This window comes from Mytilus edulis, chromosome 1 (assembly GCF_963676685.1).
Source record: "Mytilus edulis chromosome 1, xbMytEdul2.2, whole genome shotgun sequence".
NCBI classification, from domain to species: Eukaryota; Metazoa; Mollusca; class Bivalvia; order Mytilida; family Mytilidae; genus Mytilus; species Mytilus edulis.
In genome coordinates this window covers 124,486,059-124,506,805 of record NC_092344.1, presented here as the reverse complement: position 1 = coordinate 124,506,805, position 20,747 = coordinate 124,486,059, and the positions used below count along the sequence as shown (strand labels likewise).

Below are 20,747 nucleotides of genomic sequence, written 5' to 3'. Positions count from 1 at the left end.
AATTTTTCTTCAATCATCATAAAATACGGAGACGAGATCATGACAGATTTAGTATATATGTCTCTGATGGAGAGAAGATAGAAGGGGGCAATCATTAACCATAACAAGGAGATGTGGTATGATTGCCAATGAGACAACTAGCAACCAGAGTTGAAATGAAGTGGATGTAAGCAATTCTAAGCAATTCGCACAGCTTCATCAAAGACAACACTTGGCTATAAAAGGCAACAACATTTCTTCACCAAAGAGAACACTTGGCTATAAAAGGCAACAACATGTCTTCATCAAAGAGAACACTTGGCTATAAAAGGCAACAACATGTCTTCATCAAAGAGAACACTTGGCTATAAAAGGCAACAACATGTCTTCATCAAAGAGAACACTTGGCTATAAAAGGCAACAACATGTCTTCATCAAAGAGAACACTTGGCTATAAAAGGCAACAACATGTCTTCATCAAAGAGAACGATTGGCTATAAAAGGCAACAACATGTCTTCATCAAAGAGAACACTTGGCTATAAAAGGCAACAACATGTCTTCATCAAAGAGAACACTTGGCTATAAAAGGCAACAACATGTCTTCATTAAAGAGAACGATTGGCTATAAAAGGCAACAACATGTCTTCATCAAAGAGAACGATTGGCTATAAAAGGCAACAACATGTCTTCATCAAAGAGAACGATTGGCTATAAAAGGCAACAACATGTCTTCATCAAAGAGAACGATTGGCTATAAAAGGCAACAACATGTCTTCATCAAAAAGAACACTTGGCTATAAAAGGCAACAACATGTCTTCATCAAAGAGAACGATTGGCTATAAAAGGCAACAACATGTCTTCATCAAAGAGAACGATTGGCTATAAAAGGCAACAACATGTCTTCATCAAAGAGAACACTTGGCTATAAAAGGCAACAACATGTCTTCATCAAAAAGAACACTTGGCTATAAAAGGCAACAACATGTCTTCATCAAAGAGAACACTTGGCTATAAAAGGCAACAACATGTCTTCATCAAAGAGAACACTTGGCTATAAAAGGCAACAACATGTCTTCATCAAAGAGAACGATTGGCTATAAAAGGCAACAACATGTCTTCATCAAAGAGAACACTTGGCTATAAAAGGCAACAACATGTCTTCATCAAAAAGAACACTTGGCTATAAAAGGCAACAACATGTCTTCATCAAAGAGAACGATTGGCTATAAAAGGCAACAACATGTCTTCATCAAAGAGAACGATTGGCTATAAAAGGCAACAACATGTCTTCATCAAAGAGAACACTTGGCTATAAAAGGCAACAACATGTCTTAATCAAAAAGAACACTTGGCTATAAAAGGCAACAACATGTCTTCATAAAAAAGAACACTTGGCTATAAAAGGCAACAACATGAAAAAGAGAAGAAACAATTCTATTGAGAAAATTAACAAACTTATTTATTAAAAACATTTAAGAAAAAAAAATATGACAAACATGAACCAACGACTTTCACTGAACTATTGGCTCCTGACTTGGGACAGGCAAGCAAGTCCTAAACCATATAGTGGAAGGAAAACAGACAACAACATGGGAGAAAACAACTAAAAGACAAACAATATTTATGTTTATTTTATGGAAATATGGAACATAGAATATAATTTCAACCAGATTAGACAACTTTTAGATTTCAAGTTATCTGGTGAATGGAATTGACGCTTTCTTTTTTCAATATAGAACAACGGAAGCAAGCTGGCATAACATATACATGTATGGCATGCGTTTAATCAAATTTAGAAAAGGGTATAAAGTAAAATAAAAAAAATACTGAACTCCAAAGAAAATTCAAAACGGAAAATTCCTAATCAAATGGCAAAATCAAATGATAAAACACATCAAACCAAAGGATAACAACTGTCCTATTCCAGACTTGGTACAGGCATTATGATAAAACACATCAAACCAAAGGATAACAACTGTCCTATTCCTGACTTGGTACAGGCATTATGATAAAACACATCAAACCAAAGGATAACAACTGTCCTATTCCTGACTTGGTACAGGCATTATGATAAAAACACATCAAACTAAAGGATAACAACTGTCCTATTCCTGACTAAGTACAGGCATTTTCTTATGTAGATTATTTATGTATTTTTTGTTGAAAAAACAATTGAACTAAACGCCACAATAGGATGCATGGAGAGCACTTAAGTCTTGTAGACCCCCAAAATAATGAAAATATCTCTCAGACAAAAATTGAACTGGATTAATCTTAATAGAGAAAGGTGAAGGCAAATGGCCTCTGCATATAGTCTGAATGTAAATGGACCAAGATTATTTGTGGAGAATTGCAAATACAATGGGCAGAATATTGCATTGGTCAATGACTCACTGACTGCAAAGAAGGGGACCGCTCCAGTGATGCTTCAGTGATTCCCTAAATAATCAACCATTTTTTATCCAGAAAAGGGAGGGGTCAAGCCCCCTGAAAAACCCTCTAAATCCGCCTCTGTTGGTTGTCTAGATCCTGTAACGACACAAAAGCAGATTTCTGTATACCGTGTCAAGATGCCAAAATCGCCAAGTGTGAAAGTCTATAAAATCAATAAACCACTTTCAAGTTCATCTGTTACCGAAGAAAACTCACTCGTGAATTATATATGCGCCTTTATGACGTCATTTACCAGATAAAGGGGGTCGCCTGAATCCCTGCACTATTTACGTTCATCAAGCGTCTTAGTGATCGTCATTGTGCAGGATAACCTAGAAATAATGGTTGTTCTGTAGGTACTTAATGACAATTCCCTAATGACAGCAATGCTGATTGTCAATTTTGAGAATTCAATTTGCTGAATAATTCGTACAATATAGAATTATAGTTTTTTTGTAACCACTCGCTCAACATTGTCATGATTGGAATGGAAGTGAGGACGCCCCTAAACGCACAAATGACGTTCACTAAAACCAGAGTTTTTGACTAAAAGCATCGAACTCGAAAGTTGTCTATAATAACACTATATAAACCAATGAAACAGATGGAAAACTGACTCGATACAGACATTGGGACATGTTTAAAATAAAACTGTATGTTAAAAAAATATTTATTTTATACAAAATCATCAAAATAGCTATTCATTAAACCTGATATTATAACATCATTCTGTAGTTTTCACATTAAACACAATAAGGATCTGATATCAAATATAACATGGTCCCATATCTTACAGTGACTTGACTGTTAGTGTTGCTATCCACCAATTGCAACTCATTCAAAATTTTGACCAAATTGCAATTTGTTTTATAAAATCAAATTGTTCAACTGGTCAGAATATTGAACAAATTGTTCAGTCAAAATGTGAAAGTGCAAGGTGATAGAATTAAATATACTTACAATCCTATAAGACTTGTACTCCACTTAAATGATGTTATTACTAAATTTGTCTATCAATCTGTATAGTTATATCATAGCCATTACCATACTAAAGGTGAACTGTTTTATTTTGAATTGCTATAAAAATGTCCAAACTGAGCTTTTATATAGTTTTTCTTTCGAAAAGGATTTTATATTTATAAGAATCATATATCATTTAAAATAATACATCATATATTCAGTAAAATACATGTGAAATAACAATATGCTATTGATAAGTTTCCTTGGGGAGATAACCTAAAATACTATTCTTTTGAATAAAGATTTTTTGAAACCAAAAAAGATTATCTCCCCTTCCTACAAACATATTGCAATTTCACAAATATTTTACTGAATATGAAATGTTTTTATTCACATAATGTGTGATTCTTATGAATATAGAATACTTTTTGAAAGAAAAACTATATAAAAGCTTAGTTTGGACATTTTTATAGCAATTAAAAATAAAACAGTTCACCTTTAGTATGGTAATGGCTATAATGTAACTATACAGATTGATAGACTGATTAAGTTATACCATCAACAAAGTGGAGTTAAAAGTCTTATAGGATTGTAAGTATGTTTTATTTTATCACCTTGCACTTTCACGACTTGACTGTGGTTTTCTACAGCAGTTGGTCCACATTTCTGACCAGTTGAACAATTTGGTTTAATAAAACAAATTGCAATTTGGTCAAAATTTTGAATGAATTGCAATTGGTGGATAGCAACACTAACAGTCAAGTCACTGTAAAACATCCTTTTATCTTAACTATGTATATCTATCATGAACATTTGGAAATTGAGATTGAAAAATCAATCTATTCACCAGCAATGCAGAACTGGCTTTCATTTCTCACTATGTCAGCCTCCCTTTCCTAATACTGAACACATTAGGTAAACCTGAAATCAGTTTTGCTGATCACTGAAGGGAGATCACTCCATAACCTTTTTATTCAATTATTTTCTAACTTATCCATTTATGAAATATTACAGATAAATTATCTATGAAGGGAGATCAAATAACCTTTTTGTTCAATTCTTGTCTTCCTGTCCATTTATGAAATATATATTTTAAATTGACAGATACATAACCTATCATTATTCATCCAATAAATTAAATATAAAAATGTTTGTATAAATGTATTTGTTTTATTCCTCAACTTTCTGTATGTTCAACATCAGTAATTTCTCCTAGAATGGCAACTGCTTCAATCTCTACTTGTGCTCCCTGGAATAAAAAAAAAATAATTAAAACTTCAGATTAATAATACCTATAACAATAAGATGGGGGGGGGGGGGGGGGGGGGGGGGGGTTGATGGGGTTTACAGAATAGAGAATAATGGACAATAAGATGAGGGTGTGGATGGGGTTTACAGAATAGAGAATAATGGACAATAAGATGAGGGTGTGGATGGGGTTTACAGAATAGAGAATAATGGACAATAAGATGAGGGTGTTGATGGGGTTTACAGAATAGAGAATAATGGACAATAAGATGAGGGTGTGGATGGGGTTTACAGAATAGAGAATAATGGACAATAAGATGAGGGTGGGGATGGGGTTTACAGAATAGAGAATAATGGACAATAAGATGAGGGTGTGGATGGGGTTTACAGAATAGAGAATAATGGACAATAAGATGAGGGTGTTGATGGGGTTTACAGAATAGAGAATAATGGACAATAAGATGAGGGTGGGGATGGGGTTTACAGAACAGAGAATAATGGACAATAAGATGAGGGTGTTGATGGGGTTTACAGAACAGAGAATAATGGACAATAAGATGAGGGTGGGGATGGGGTTTACAGAACAGAGAATAATGGACAATAAGATGAGGGTGGGGATGGGGTTTACAGAATAGAGAATAATGGACAATAAGATGAGGGTGTGGATGGGGTTTACAGAATAGAGAATAATGGACAATAAGATGAGGGTGGGGATGGGGTTTACAGAATAGAGAATAATGGACAATAAGATGAGGGTGTTGATGGGGTTTACAGAATAGAGAATAATGGACAATAAGATGAGGGTGTTGATGGGGTTTACAGAATAGAGAATAATGGACAATAAGATGAGGGTGGGGATGGGGTTTACAGAACAGAGAATAATGGACAATAAGATGAGGGTGTTGATGGGGTTTACAGAATAGAGAATAATGGACAATAAGATGAGGGTGGGGATGGGGTTTACAGAATAGAGAATAATGGACAATAAGATGAGGCTGTGGATGGGGTTTATAGAACAGAGAATAATGGACAATAAGATGAGGGTGTGGATGGGGTTTACAGAACAGAGAATAATGGACAATAAGATGAGGGTGGGGATGGGGTTTACAGAATAGAGAATAATGGACAATAAGATGAGGGTGTGGATGGGGTTTACAGAATAGAGAATAATGGACAATAAGATGAGGGTGTGGATGGGGTTTACAGAATAGAGAATAATGGACAATAAGATGAGGGTGGGGATGGGGTTTACAGAATAGAGAATAATGGACAATAAGATGAGGGTGGGGATGGGGTTTACAGAATAGAGAATAATGGACAATAAGATGAGGGTGGGGATGGGGTTTACAGAATAGAGAATAATGGACAAAAAATGAGTACAGAATAATGAGGTGCTAAAATCTAAAGAATTACTCCAAAAGTATGCCAAAACTACAGTTATCAAGTTAATACAGAATAACCATTATTTTACAAATAAAGAAAAATGAGCAAAACTATTAAAAGATACATAAATAAATTACACACATCTACATGTATAGCACCCAATAGGATGTAGTTGTATTGCCAATGAGACTAGAACTATCAACCAAAACAACTGATAGAGGTGTAATTAGGTAGAGGTGTAATTATATACATATTAAAAAAACATATTGACAATATTGATTGGTGGTTGCTTTCTGTCCAGTGGCAAATATTTCATGTATGTTCAGGTAAAAAAATAGTTCCAAGAAAAAAATGAAGAAACAAAGACATATAAAATAAATAATGATATAAATGGGGAATATGTCGAAGAGATAACAACCCGACCAAAGAGCAGAAAACAGCCAAAGGCCACCAATGGGTCTTCAACTAAGCGAGAAAATGCTGCCCCCAGATGCGTGCTTCAGCTGGCCCCTGTACATAAATGTGAACTAGTTCATTGGTAATAGATATCAAACTAAGTAGAACTTTTTAAAACTAATTTGAATGTGTACTGTATGTTTGTAGATTCAGTGTATTGTTCTACTGAGAAATACAAAAGAACTATACCAACCTTTGGTAAAGCTGCCACCTGGTACGCTGCTCTAGCTGGGTAATTCTTTGGGAAATCTGTTAAAAATATAGAAAATGATAATGCCTTGCTCTGTAATTGTCAATGTAAATGCGGATGTACTGACTTTCTTCATCTTGAAGAGTACATTAGTAGAAAACTTTGCTTTGCGTTGCATATTAGACGTAATACACTATTATTAACATTACCGACGAATAAAAAGAAAGGGTTACTTGCAACCACTCAGTCAAAGGCGTGAATATTTAAAATCTAAATTGTTCTGTTTTAGATTTTGAAAAGTGTGAGAAACATTTGTGGGTGTTATATACACCATTATTCATTCTACTCTGAAACCAGAGGTGTGCCTTTCAAAGGCAGGATATTCATACAAGACAAGACAAGACAAGACAATGGCAGAAACCATGTTAACTTCTACAGATGTCTGATGATGAAATTAATTGCAATTAAAAATTATGAAAACAAACAATAAGAAACAGGTTGTCATGACTGTTATTACACTCTGATGGACTCCATTTATCCATATTCATCTGACATATGTAATGGTGTTCTAGGCATGTTAACATTTTTGATATACATCTAAATATTCAGTTGCCATTAGAAAAAAAATTATTTTGTTGGGCAAATTTGAAGAAAATAAACCAAAGGTACGGCCTTCAACATGGAGTCTTGGTTCACACCGAACAACAAGCTATAAAGGGCACCAAAATTACTAGTGTAAAACCATTCAAAAGGGAAAACCCAAGTGTTTATATGAATTTTACATGTACAAATGTATTAACATCTTTAAGGAGAGCTTATTGATTAAAACACTTTTGAGTGGGATAAACCCTATCATTTGCAACGAAAACAAAATGACAAAATGAATCTTAAATGGACATCCTGGATCCGCCACTGTAGAGGTGAAATGAAAAGTACACTCACAGTGCATTGTAGAACTTTTGCTTACAAATACTGGCAGGAAGGATTTATAAAATATGTTATTTTAAAATGTACATATGACATGAACTGTTTTACGGAAAACAAACATTGTATTGCTATTTTATACTGATGATGTAAATAGATTTGGAAATTAATAAGATTAACTTATCCTGCTTGAAATTACCTGCCAGCTGTCATGAGCAGAGGGAAGATGACAGACTGAACGAGTATTACAAGTATTACTCATATCAAACTTATGTTTACTAGTACATGTATTTAAACTTTAAGACATTTTTTTTGGAGCTTCAGATAAAAATTCATAATATTTTTGAATTGAATAAACAATTATTTAAAAATTTTGAAATTAATAATTTACTGGATTTAAACTTTTTCTAGAGTTTCAACTTTCAATAATTGAGGAAAAATGTAACTTTAGTGAATTAAGTAGTTATTTGACTTTATGGTTTTAAATAATTCTGCAAATAGTTTGTATTGTGATAAATACTTTAATTCCAGGTACAACTCAATCAGCTACATCCTTGATAATTGGTACCCCACTAAGAAATATTTATAACAGTATTTAAACCTTTGTGGTTTTAACTATAACTGCATATACAGTAAGTTTGTGATGTATTTAAACTGTCAATAAAATATCTTTTTACATTGTCATTCATGTATGTAGCATATTTAATCTCTTACCATCTATCAAGGTAAACAGACATTCAATGGTCTAATTATCTTTTCAATAAATCTTGAAATACAATACTACATTATTTATAACGCCATATTAAACATGTGTGTATTAACTGTAAACACACTTAGAAAAAACCAAGCCACTTGAAAATATTTTATTAATGCTTGAAGTTTGAAAAAATGTTTATTGTCAATCTGTTCATTTTTAAAAATATTTTTGTTTTTATACGACCGCAAAATTTGAAAAATTTTTCGTCGTATATTGCTATCACGTTGGCGTCTGCGTCGTCGTCGTCGTCCGGCGTCCGAATACTTTTAGTTTTCGCACTCTAACTTTAGTAAAAGTGAATGGAAATCTATGAAATTTTAACACAAGGTTTATGACCACAAAAGGAAGGTTGGTATTGATTTTGGGAGTTTTGGTCCCAACATTTTAGGAATTAGGGGCCAAAAAGGGCCCAAATAAGCATTTTCTTGGTTTTCGCACTATAACTTTAGTTTAAGTAAATAGAAATCTATGAAATTTTGACACAAGGTTTATGACTACAAAAGAACGGTTGGGATTGATTTTGGGAGTTTAGGTTTCAACAGTTTAGGAATTAGGGGCCAAAAAAGGGCCCAAATAAGCATTATTCTTGGTTTTCGCACAATAACTTTAGTTTAAGTAAATAGAAATCAATGAAATTTAAACACAATGTTAATGACTACAAAAGGAAGGTTGGTATTGATTTTGGGAGTTTAGGTCCCAACAGTTTAGGAATTAGGGGCCAAAAAGGGACCCAAATAAGCTTTTTTCTTGGTTTTCGCACCATAACGTTAGTATAAGTAAATAGAAATCTATGAAATTTAAACACAAGGTTTATGACCATAAAAGGAAGGTTGGTATTGATTTTGGGAGTTTTGGTCCCAACAGAATAAGGGGCCCAAAGGGTCCAAAATTAAACTTTGTTTGATTTCATCAAAATTGAATAATTGGGGTTCTTTGATATGCCGAATCTAACTGTCATGACTGTGTATGTAGATTCTTAACTTTTGGTCCCGTTTTCAAATTGGTCTACATTAAGGTCCAAAGGGTCCAAAATTAAACTTAGTTTGATTTTGACAAAAAATGAATCAGTTAGGTTCTTTGATATGCTGAATCTAAAAATGTACTTAGATTCTTGATTATTGGCCCAGTTTTCAAGTTGGTCCAAATCGGGGTCCAAAATTAAACTTTGTTTGATTTCATCAAAAATTGAATAAATGGGGTTCTTTGATATACCAAATCTAACTGTGTATGTAGATTCTTCATTTTTGGTCCTGTTTTCAAATTGGTCTACACTAAAGTCCAAAGGGTCCAAAATTAAACTTAGTCTGATTTCATTAAAAATTGAAATCTTGGGGTTCTTTGATATACTGAATCCAAAAATGTACTTAGATTTTTTATTATGGGCCCAGTTTTCAAGTTGGTCCAAATCAGGATTTAAAATTATTATATTAAGTATTGTGCAATAGCAAGTCTTTTCAATTGCACAGTATTGCACAATGGCAAGAAATATCTAATTGCACAATATTGTGAAATAGCAAATTTTTTTTTAATTAGAGTTATCTTTCTTTGTCCAGAATAGTAAGCAAGAAATATCTAATTGCAAAATATTGTGCAATAGCAAGATTTTTTTTTAATTGGAGTTATCTTTCTTTGTCCAGAATCAACTTAAATCTTTGTTATATACAATATACAATGTATATTCACTTTTTACTACCAACTGATAAATTATAATAAATAACATTCAGTGATAACAAGCAGTTTTTTTTACATCTTAATATTTTATGATGTATTTAAATGAGTAGTTATTGTTGCAAACTCCATTAGAAATTTTAATTGAGATTAGTTTTGGAATAAGGGAAAGGGGGATGTGATTAAAAAAATTGGGTTCAATTTTTCTCATTTGAAATTTCATAAATAAAAAAGAAAATTTCTTCAAACATTTTTATGCCCCACCTACGATAGTAGAGGGGCATTATGTTTTCTGGTCTGTGCGTCCGTCCGTCCGTCCGTCTGTCCGTTCGTTCGTCCGTCCCTCCGTCTGTCTGTCCCGCTTCAGGTTAAAGTTTTTGGTCAAGGTAGTTTTTGATGAAGTTTAAGTCCAATCGACTTCAAACTTAGTACACATGTCCCCTATGATATGATCTTTCTAATTTTAATGCCAAATTAGAGTTTTTACCCCAATTTCACGGTCCACTGAACATGGAAAATGATAGTGCGAGTGGGGCATTCGTGTACTGAGGACACATTCTTGTTTTGAGAGGATTAATATTCAACAGCATAGTGAATTGCTCTAAGAGAAAACAAAAATTTTAAGTTCATTAGAACACGTTCATTCTGTGTCAGAAACCTATGCTGTGTCAACTATTTAATCACAATCCAAATTTAGAGCTGAATCCAGCTTGAATGTTGTGTCCATACTTGCCCCAACCGTTCAGGGTTCAACCTCTGCGGTCGTATAAAGCTACGCCCTGCGGAGCATCTGGTTGTTTTTGGGAAGGATGTTGGGCATTTTAAGTTTTAAAAATAATTAACTTATGCACTAAATGTTGCCTTATACCTTATTGGTTGACCAATGATTTTATTTTATTTTTACACGAGAACTTCTTCTCAAGGAAAAAGTTAAGATTAAATATAAAAAAGAAGATGTGGCATGATTGCCAATGAGACAACTATCCACAAAAAAACAAAATGACACAGACATTAGCAACTATAGGTCACCGTACGGCAGATTTTATACTCTTGATTGCCTTCAAATAAACATAACTATAAGACTAGATAACTTTTCTCTTTAATTGTAACTGAATAATCCATAAAACTAAGTTTAAGTTCACCGTTAGAGCTATAAATTAAATTGCAAAGGATAGAAATGATGAATTTAAAATTGTAATCGATTATGGTGATAGTATCATAAAACTATTAACTTTTAATGGAGTGATAAGGTCAGAAGAATACCTCAAGTTACAGTGAAAACGATACCACCTATTATTTCTGATGATATGTATTTACAGGCTTTTATTTATTGAATACATTAAAACCACAAATGTGTCTCTCCATGTAAGGCCAAATGTGTCTCTCCATGTAAGGCCAAAAATATATGTATACTTGTTTCCTGTCCAATGGAAGAAAAAAAGAGATAAGTTAGGTAAAATAATTTCATATTTGTAAATATTTTAATTCTTTAATAATAGGGTAATAAGTGGAATTAAACAGTGCTTAAATAGATTTTTTTTATAAAATGGGTTAGGGTATATAGACATGAAAATTCAGGCTATATATAGGGAGACAGGTAACACAACATTATTTGCTTGGACGAATAAATAAGTTTATTTTGTGTGTGAACAGAAATCTAATAAACAATTCCTAACTTAAATACAATGACTTTAACATGAAACTATGAAAGTATCATCTGAAAAGTCAATACCGAAAATATTCTAATTACTTTTCCGTGAGTAACATAACTGGAAAGTTATTTGTTTAATGTACTCATGCAAGATTATATCTGTAAACTGATATGATGAGGGGGATAGGATTGGGTGTTTTTAAGCTCAGGATTTTGGGATTGACCCTTTCGGGATCAGGGAATTTTTTTCTTGAATTCCGGGATGTCAGGATTTTAATCTATTTTAATTTGGAAGCCCAGGATTTCGGGATCAGGACCCCTCCTACCCCTCCCCCCACCCCTATGATATATACTAATGGAACTCACTGTAGCTCCTATCAGTAAATTTAATTATTACTCATGAACAGTACCATAGTTACTTCTGACTTCAACTTGGTAGGTTTTATTAGCACTGATGTTAAATTCTAAAGATATTTTAAACTTACATTTTACATAAACATCATTGACTGCTGCAAAATCATTCATATTCTGTAATAGGACTGTTGCCTTGACAACTAAAAAATAAAATAAAGAGATTTTATGATTTGGATCAAATAGAAATAAGAAATTGTCAACAGGAATTTCTCAATAATTTTTATGATAGCATTTATTAGCAAGATTAAAAAAAAAATTTGTACTAGTTTATAACCTTATTTTTTTTATTTGTTCAGAACACATCTGTATACTCACTGTTATTAAAATCAGCTCCAGCAGCTCCTAATACAGCTCCCATATTTCTAAGTGCCTAAAATATACAATATAAAACAGTCTTTTAGGTAGTCCCTTGAATACTGTTAATTATAAACTGTAATATCTGTTATTAAGTTTTATTAAGTGTCTTATTAAGTCTCTTTGATATCCTAGCATATTTTCCTCTGTACTTTTTTTCATTTCATATATCATTACATAAAGTATGGCCAGGGTTTAGTACTCATCACACAAGTTTAAATATAGGAAGATGTGGTATGATTGCCAATTTGAAAAGCCTCCACCGAAGTCAAAATGAAATGGATGAAAGCAACTATAGGTCACCATACAGCCTTCAACAATGATTAAAACCCATAACAATTATACAAATCAGCTTTAAAAATTTAACTTAAAATAACAAGAGTCACAGTTTAAAATGTCACCTGCTTTACTTATCATGATAGAATGTATGTTGAACAAGAGTAGTTTGAGGTTTCACTACCCATATCACATAAACTTTAATAGAACCAATGATCAATGTAAATAAGGTCAAGGTCAATGACCTTAAAGTCATACCAGTCACAAATAAAGTTAGCCTATTACTTATAATATCTGAGGAACAGACCTAATTGCAAATTGAAAATTGACCAATGAACTGTATATATTGTATTTAACATTTTAATATATTGTGCCTAACACTTAAAAAAAATAGGGTTATCATTTTGATATTTAGTGCTTAAAATATTTAACAATTTATGTTAATACAGTGCATTGCTGTTTTAATATGATTTCATAGCATAAATTGTTTGACTTTTATTCATTTTCCTTATAAATAAAACTATTTCTTCATTTCAGTTATTATAAAATTGAGAATGGAAATGGGGAATGTGTCTAAGAGACAACAACCTGACCATAGAACAGACAACAGCAGAAGGTCACCAACAGGTCTTCAATGCAGCGAGAAATTCCTGCATCTAGAGGCGTCCTTCAGCTGGCCCCTAAACAAATATATATACAAATGTACTAGTTCAGTGATAATGGACGCCATACTAAACTCCAAATTGTACACACGAACTAAAATTAAAAATAATACAAGACTAACAAAGGCCAGAGGCTCCCGACTTGGGACAGGCGCAAAAATGTGGCGGGGTTAAACATGTTTATGAGATCTCAACCCTCCCCTATACCTCTAACCAATGTAGAAAAGTGAACGCATAACAATACACACATTAAAATTCAGTTAAAAAAAAGTCTGTACACCTTACAATCATTTCATACACCAAATATAATTGACCTATGACTTAAGATATATGTCCATAACACAAAAACTGATACATTGACTTCTTGCTTATCTGCAGTATTTGACAAATAGACTAAATAAAAAAAAAATAATATTGACTAAGTATTTCTGATTACAAATAAATGGGGAATGTGTCCATTGGTCACAGATGATGCCCCTGCTTGCATATAATGTTATAAAGGGACATAACTCTAGAACAGTAAAAATGACACCACCAACTTTTGAACTTGATCTGCATTTTGGGATAATTAGCATTGTGCACAAGTTTCATAACATTTGGTTGAGGCAAACTAAAGTTAGAGAATATGGAGAAAAAAAATCAGCAATATTTCCATTTGTAGAGGGTCATAACTCTAGAACGGTAAATGTGAACCCACCACAATTTGGTCTTGATCTGTGTTTTGATGTAATAAGCAATTGTGTATATGTTTCACAACATGAGGTTGAGGCAAACTAAAGTCAGAGAACAGAAATGAAAAATTCAGCAATATTTCCATTTGTAAAGGAGCATAACTCTAGAACCTTAAAAATGACGCCACCAAAATTCATACTTTATCTGTGTCTTAAGGTAATAAGCATTGTGTATAAGTTTCATAACATTTTATTAAGGCAAACTCATTTTAAGAGAATGGAAACAAAAAATTTTGAAATTTATCCATTTGTAAAGGAGCAAAACTCTAGAAAGGCAAAAGTGACACCACCAAAATTCAAACCTGATCTGTGTTTTATGGTAATTAGTATTGTGTATAAGTTTCCTAACATTTGGTTGAGGCAAACTTAAGTTTTAGAGTGGAAACCAATTAAGGGATGTATGAAGGAACAGACCTACATACGGACGTACATACGACCATTGGTAAAACTTAATGCCCCCTCCACAACAGCAGGGCATAAATTTGTAATTTTTTTTGGAAGCTTTTACTAAACCACGAAAATGAGGTCAAGGACAATGGTCATATGATAGACCAAACTCCAAAAATTGAAACATAATGAATCAGAATACCAGGTATGAAGCATCCAGGTCTTCTACCTCCTGAAAAATAAAGCTTTAAATAGACAAGTAAGTTACAGTACACTGTTGTCACCACTGAATGTTATCCCTATGTTTTGCAAGGCGAGAAAAAACCTTCATGAAATAAAACATACTATGCTTGACAGTATGTCTACATAAAACCGTTTAAACTAATTTGAAACTGTCTTGTTCATAGGACTGTTCCCTTTAAAATTCAAACCAGACACTGAAGTTACCAGTCATATGAGGATAATATGTACCAATAGTCCAGTACCAGTCTATATTTTACGCTCCATATTTCACAGAACCTTGTGAAATAGAGTTCCATTAACTACGTAAGTTACTCGCAATCAATATATACCTGACCATAATCATAAATGTTTCAAAAAGGTATAACAAATTTGCCATTACTTATCAATGAAAGGGAGGTAATTATGAGCAATTTATATTTTAAAGATATTAAAATATTATATAATTCCTGAATCTTTTTCATAGTGAAATTATGATCTATAAACAACTCACTTTTACCCTTATTTCACTAACCTTATTTTATATATATTAAATAAATCATGATATTATTTCACAATTAAGATCTTTTAAATTACTTCTGGTTTTCTTTCATATGTTTCATGTTAATTTTTAAATCTTTTTAAAAGAATGATATTTACTTTAATATTTCAGGATATTATTTTCAATTATAATCTGTGAAATTATTTCCCATTATAATACATTTTTTTACCAACTTAAAAGCATAACTTCAAATACACTATTATTATTTCAAAGTATTTGTAAAGATTAAGTTTTTTTTAATAACTACTCAATAGTTTAACAACCCAGATAGAATTTCACGGCAAAGGAAAAAAATATAATAGCAAAAAATTTTCCTCCAGATAAAATAATGACAACAATTACTATGACATTTTTTCCACCGGATCAAATTTAACCAGGATACAGTTTTGCTTTACACATACCTGCTCTGTCTCTGGCACAAATCTGACGGACACAAGGACATGGTCCCTTCTACTGGTAACCTTGTATCTGGTGGTGTTGTACCAGAGACAGAACAGCTAGCAATGGCTAGTATGTGTAAAGCAAGAACATGGTTCCTTCTACTGGTAACCTTGTGTCTGGTGGTGTTGTACCAGAGACAGAACAGGTATGTACATGGATCCTTCTACTGGTAACCTTATGTCCGCCTGTTCTGTCTCTGGTACAACAACACTGATACAAGGTTACCAGTAGAAGCAAGGATTTGTATACTATACAAATCCTTGGTAGAAGGGACCATGTTCTTGCTTTACACATACCTGTTCTGTCTCTGGTACAACACCACCAGATACAAGGTTACCAGTAGAAGGGACCATGTTCTTGCTTTACACATACCTGTTCTGTCTCTGGCACAACACCACAAGATACAAGGTTATCAGTAGAAATGATCATGTTCATACATGTACATACCTGTTCTGTCTCTGGCACAACACCATCAGATACAAGGTTACCAGTAAAAGGGACCATGTTTATACATGTACATACCTGTTCTGTCTCAGACACAACACCACCAGATACAAGGTTACCAGTAGAAGGGATCATATACATACCTGTTCTGTCTCTGGCACAACACCACCGGATACAAGGTTACCAGTAGAAGGATCCATTCCTATTTGCCCAGAGAGGTACATAGTATTTTCAACCAGCACAGCCTGACTTTAAACAATAAAAGATATTTCAAAATAAAATAGTATGCATCAGAACAGTATTATGCACTGAGAAAGTTCTAATTAAAATATATTTTTTTTATACAAATTAATTGTAAGAATTTCACTACAAAGAACAGAAAGTAAAAAGAGTTTTTTTTCTTTGAATAAAGGAATGAATCCATTCCCTTTTCAAAATGAGAACAAGCCCAAAATTATATATTTGTGTTTCATGCCTCTGTGTATAAACTAATTTCTCATGAAAAAAGAGATCATTTCAGCTTCCCAACTTCCCAATTGTGAACATTCCATTCCTATGTATTAACATTCCAGCAGCGCCTGCATACAGAGTATATATCTCCAAATTGATATGATATTCCCTGGCCCAGGGAATATCTTATCAATTGAGAGATATATACTCTGTTTAGTGGCTTGTATTTCCTATCATGATTTCCTTGAAAGAGGATTGCTGCTCACAAGGAAGCTATTAGTTAAACCAAGTGTTCCAAATGGTGAAGTTGAAATCATCCCTTCGTAAATTTTACAGATGCCATCAAGAGTTGGTTGACCATTATGGAATAACCTTTTCACAGATGATATCGAATATGTTCCTTATGTTGTAATGACAATACCCCTCCCTTTTCATGAATGTGACTTCTTACCGATTTAGACTATTTAACAGATTTGTAATAACATAAGCAACACTATGGGTGCCACATGTGGAGCAGGATCTGCTTACCCTACTGGAGTACCTGAGATGACCCCAGTTTTTGGTGGGGTTCGTGTTGCTTAGTCTTCAGTTTGCTTTGTTGTGTCTTCTGTACTATTATTTGTCTGTTTGTCCTTTTATTTTTAGCCATGGCATTGTCATTTTATTTTTAGCCATGGCGTTGTCATTTTATTTTCAATCTATGAGGTTGACTGTCCCTCTGGTATCTTTCTATCCTCTTTTAAACTCTTATATAATTTAAGTCTTGAGAATTTTGATTAAGCACCTATAAAGGGGCTATCAGATTCCTGTTCACTGATATGACTCAAATTCTGCCATTTGATTTTTAACAAATAAAAACTTATATCCAATTTAAAAAAAGTCTATAATAATCAATTTACAATGCATGGGCTCAATAATATATGTATCAGTATTTCTTGTGCATTTTTGTCTACACTCCATCTACTGAACAATTGATATGTTCTAAGAAGACTGCATATGGTCGACAATATATTATTAACGTGATCAGAGGCGGGTTTAGGGCCCCCCCTTTTTGGGAAAAAATTTGGTTGCTTATATAGGAATCACTGAAGCGTGACTGGAGTGGGCCCCCTCTTAGGTCAGTCAGTGGGCCCCCACTTATGAAAATTTCTGGATCCACCACTGGTGATATATATAAAAAGATAGCAATCATGTCCAATCACATTGTTCTAGGTTAGTTTGATTCCATATTATGTCATGTACAAATGTATATCTTATTATCGCTATAACCTAGCCGTCTAAGAACGATTATTGTGGATCAAAGAAACCTAATAGGACTCATTGTAATTCCCTTTTATCATATATTTGCAGCTCTTGATCGAACCAATACATCAAAGTTATCATTAAGTATGGTTTTCATATAGATAAAAGGACAAGAAGGTTCACTTTCGGTCAATAATGGCCATGATTTTCAACTTGAAAGTATTTTTTTAAAGTGGCCATAATTTGGTTCTTAAATGGATCTATCTTTAAAAAAAGCCTGGCTTCCTTGACTTCCATGTTAGAACAAATCTCTTCATAAGAGTATATTCTTGGCTTCAAAATCATCACCTTTTAGATATAATGTCAAAAAGCTATGGTTTTGTGCATTTTTTCAGACTTAAAAAGCTTGAGGAAACCTATGGCCACAACCTAGAATCTATAATATTCTGTAACCAAAATTTGCTAATGATGAGATTGGTTACCTAGACATAGAAAAGTTCTGGATCATGGGTGGTGCCCAAAGTGTATAAATGCAAAAAAATATTAAGATTTATCTAAGATTTGACCAAATCTAACATTGCAACACAATAAATGTATACTGATTATGATGAAAGTATTTCATGTAAATAGTAATATCACAACTACATCTATGTGAAATTTGTAGTATTTTGGCTGGCTTAAAAAAACATCACAAACTTAAGGCTAATTCGAACACATTTAACCCTGATTCTTGAACTTAATCCTTTATATTTAGTAATTCTAATTTCTAGTTTATCTAATAACATAATGAATAAGGGAGATAATGCAAATTAAAAACTTAATACATAAATCTCTTTTAACACAAAATAAAATAGGCAAATTGTCAAACATTTTCATGTCATATATAGTCCAGTCAATCTAGATAGCATAAATTTGACCCTGACCTGAAAGTAATTGCAACAGATGATTTTTAAGTTTAATCTTTAGCATTATACCACAAAAATACACTGAAATAAGTCCCATTTAATCTTACTTGAGGAGGACTAAAAAAATCACCATTTAAAATTTGTCATTTGGAGATTTGCATTGAAAAGGGAGATACATGTAACTATTGCAAAACAGGCAGAAATAATCCAATATCAATAAAAATTGATACAAAATTATAACTTTACCGCTTCTATTCATCAGAATGCATTGATTCTTGATTTTTTAGCGGTCTTTAGAGTATAAAAAACAACTCCAAAGAGGTTTTAATATCTTTTATCAAGCTATAATCTAGATTTCGTAGTTCATATTATGGACTATTAATTAAATTTTTCAACCTGTCAAGATAAAGAATCTCAATTTTAATAAAAATAATTAAGCATGTATTCTTCTTTTTGTGGTTTAAAGTCTCTTTAGAAAAGTAAAATACTGAAAAAATATAATATATAGATATAAACAATACCAAATTTTCACATTATATTTTTAAAATGGTCACAAAGCTTCAAATTTGCGATTTCTTTAATGAAAAATGCTCAAAAAAAATTGAACTACCCATAACACTTCGCTTTTGTACATCTCATGAGCAGAGGATTATATGATTTAGTCAAATACAAACTTATAACCCCATCAATGTATCATACTTTACATAAATTTCAGGAAAAGCAACCAAAAACTGACCAAAAAAGACTCATGTTTGTTGAGTTATCTCCCCTTCCAATGTTAATTTCCATAGAAAATTAAAAATGCTTATTTTTTTCCCCCCTCAAGTTAGATTTAATGGGACTTTTTTTCTGTGTATATTAAGGGCATAATGCTATAGATTAGAACTAAAACATTTTCTGTTGCAAATTAGTTTGAGGTTAAATCTTAATTTGATCAGTTGATATTATACCACGACTCGGTCACTTTTTAAAGACTCTGAGACCACTTACTTTACAGCATCACTAGATGAAATGGACTCCTATGAATCATTGATTACCATGATTACAGACCAAATAATGTAGAAAAAAAAAAATTAAAAAAAAGATTACAGGACTAAAGGGTTTGTATTCAATCATTGGCTTTTAGGGAGCTACCATTTTATTTTTATGGTGGGGGTGGGGGGTTGGCTAGGATGAAAAATTATGTCCTGCATTTTTTTTAGCTTTAATCTCTGTCCTGCCTTTTTATTTTTCACTCTGTTCGAACCTGCCTTTTTTTTTACCTAAATTGTTGTCCTGACTTTTTTTCTTTTGCAAGTGTCTCATCCTGCCATTTTCTTTACTCAAAACTCCTGACCTGCCTATTTTTTTCAAATTTCATCCATTTTGGGGCCCTTTATAGCTTGTTGTTCGGTGTGAGCCAAGGCTCCGTGTTGAAGGCCGTACTTTAACCTATAATGGTTTACTTTTTAAATTGTTATGTGGATGGAGAGTTGTCTCATTGGCACTCACACCACATCTTCCTATATGATATATCTATTAACAAGAATGTGTTTACTTTTAAGTTAAACTTCCACCTGGAATTCAGTAACTTAATAACAAGGATACTCAGACCAACAATGTTATCAGAGTAACTTGTGAAAACAGCAAATTATAATATTTAATAAAAGTATAAAGGTTAATAAGTAAAATTGCTCAGCCTCAGGTGACCAAAGGTGCACATTGAGGTTTTTCAAATATTCAGCAAAGAGAATCACCTGTATGGTCCAATAGCAGCTGGAGCCTTTACTGTCTTTATTATCTTTCTTACAATTCCTGCCATATTTCAATGTGTTTGGTCAGCTCAGTTTAATTGTTTGTCCTTGTCATATGGGAGGTAATCCAGGAATAAAACGGTTCTTATGAAGCGCGATCCTGAGCATTGATCTGTTATTTATTTAAGTTCATGCCACATGTTTACATTTGGTTTTGTAAACTAAGATTTTTTTTATAATAATGGTTTTCATTTTCTGGTCATAGCATATGTTTTA

The 20,747-nt window shown here is 32.8% G+C and overlaps 1 protein-coding gene across 3 annotated transcripts; it reads right to left on the bottom strand.

Moving 5' to 3' along the window:
• Positions 1–4,524: 4,524 nt before the first annotated feature.
• Positions 4,525–20,635, bottom strand: LOC139518785 (2-iminobutanoate/2-iminopropanoate deaminase-like). 3 transcript variants are annotated; one of them, XM_071310344.1, is made up of 6 exons: positions 20,475–20,635; positions 16,285–16,390; positions 12,381–12,435; positions 12,137–12,205; positions 6,655–6,710; positions 4,525–4,623 (listed from the first exon to the last, which is right to left on the bottom strand). In XM_071310344.1, the coding sequence occupies exons 1-6, from the start codon at positions 20,537–20,539 to the stop codon at positions 4,552–4,554; spliced, it is 423 nt and encodes a 140-aa protein (XP_071166445.1). In that variant the 5' UTR covers positions 20,540–20,635; the 3' UTR covers positions 4,525–4,551. The 3 variants fall into 3 exon arrangements, with proteins under 3 accessions (XP_071166445.1, XP_071166454.1, XP_071166460.1); XM_071310353.1 differs by lacking the exons at positions 16,285–16,390; positions 20,475–20,635 and adding an exon at positions 16,070–16,210; XM_071310359.1 differs by lacking the exons at positions 16,285–16,390; positions 20,475–20,635 and adding an exon at positions 15,994–16,053.
• Positions 20,636–20,747: the final 112 nt, after the last annotated feature.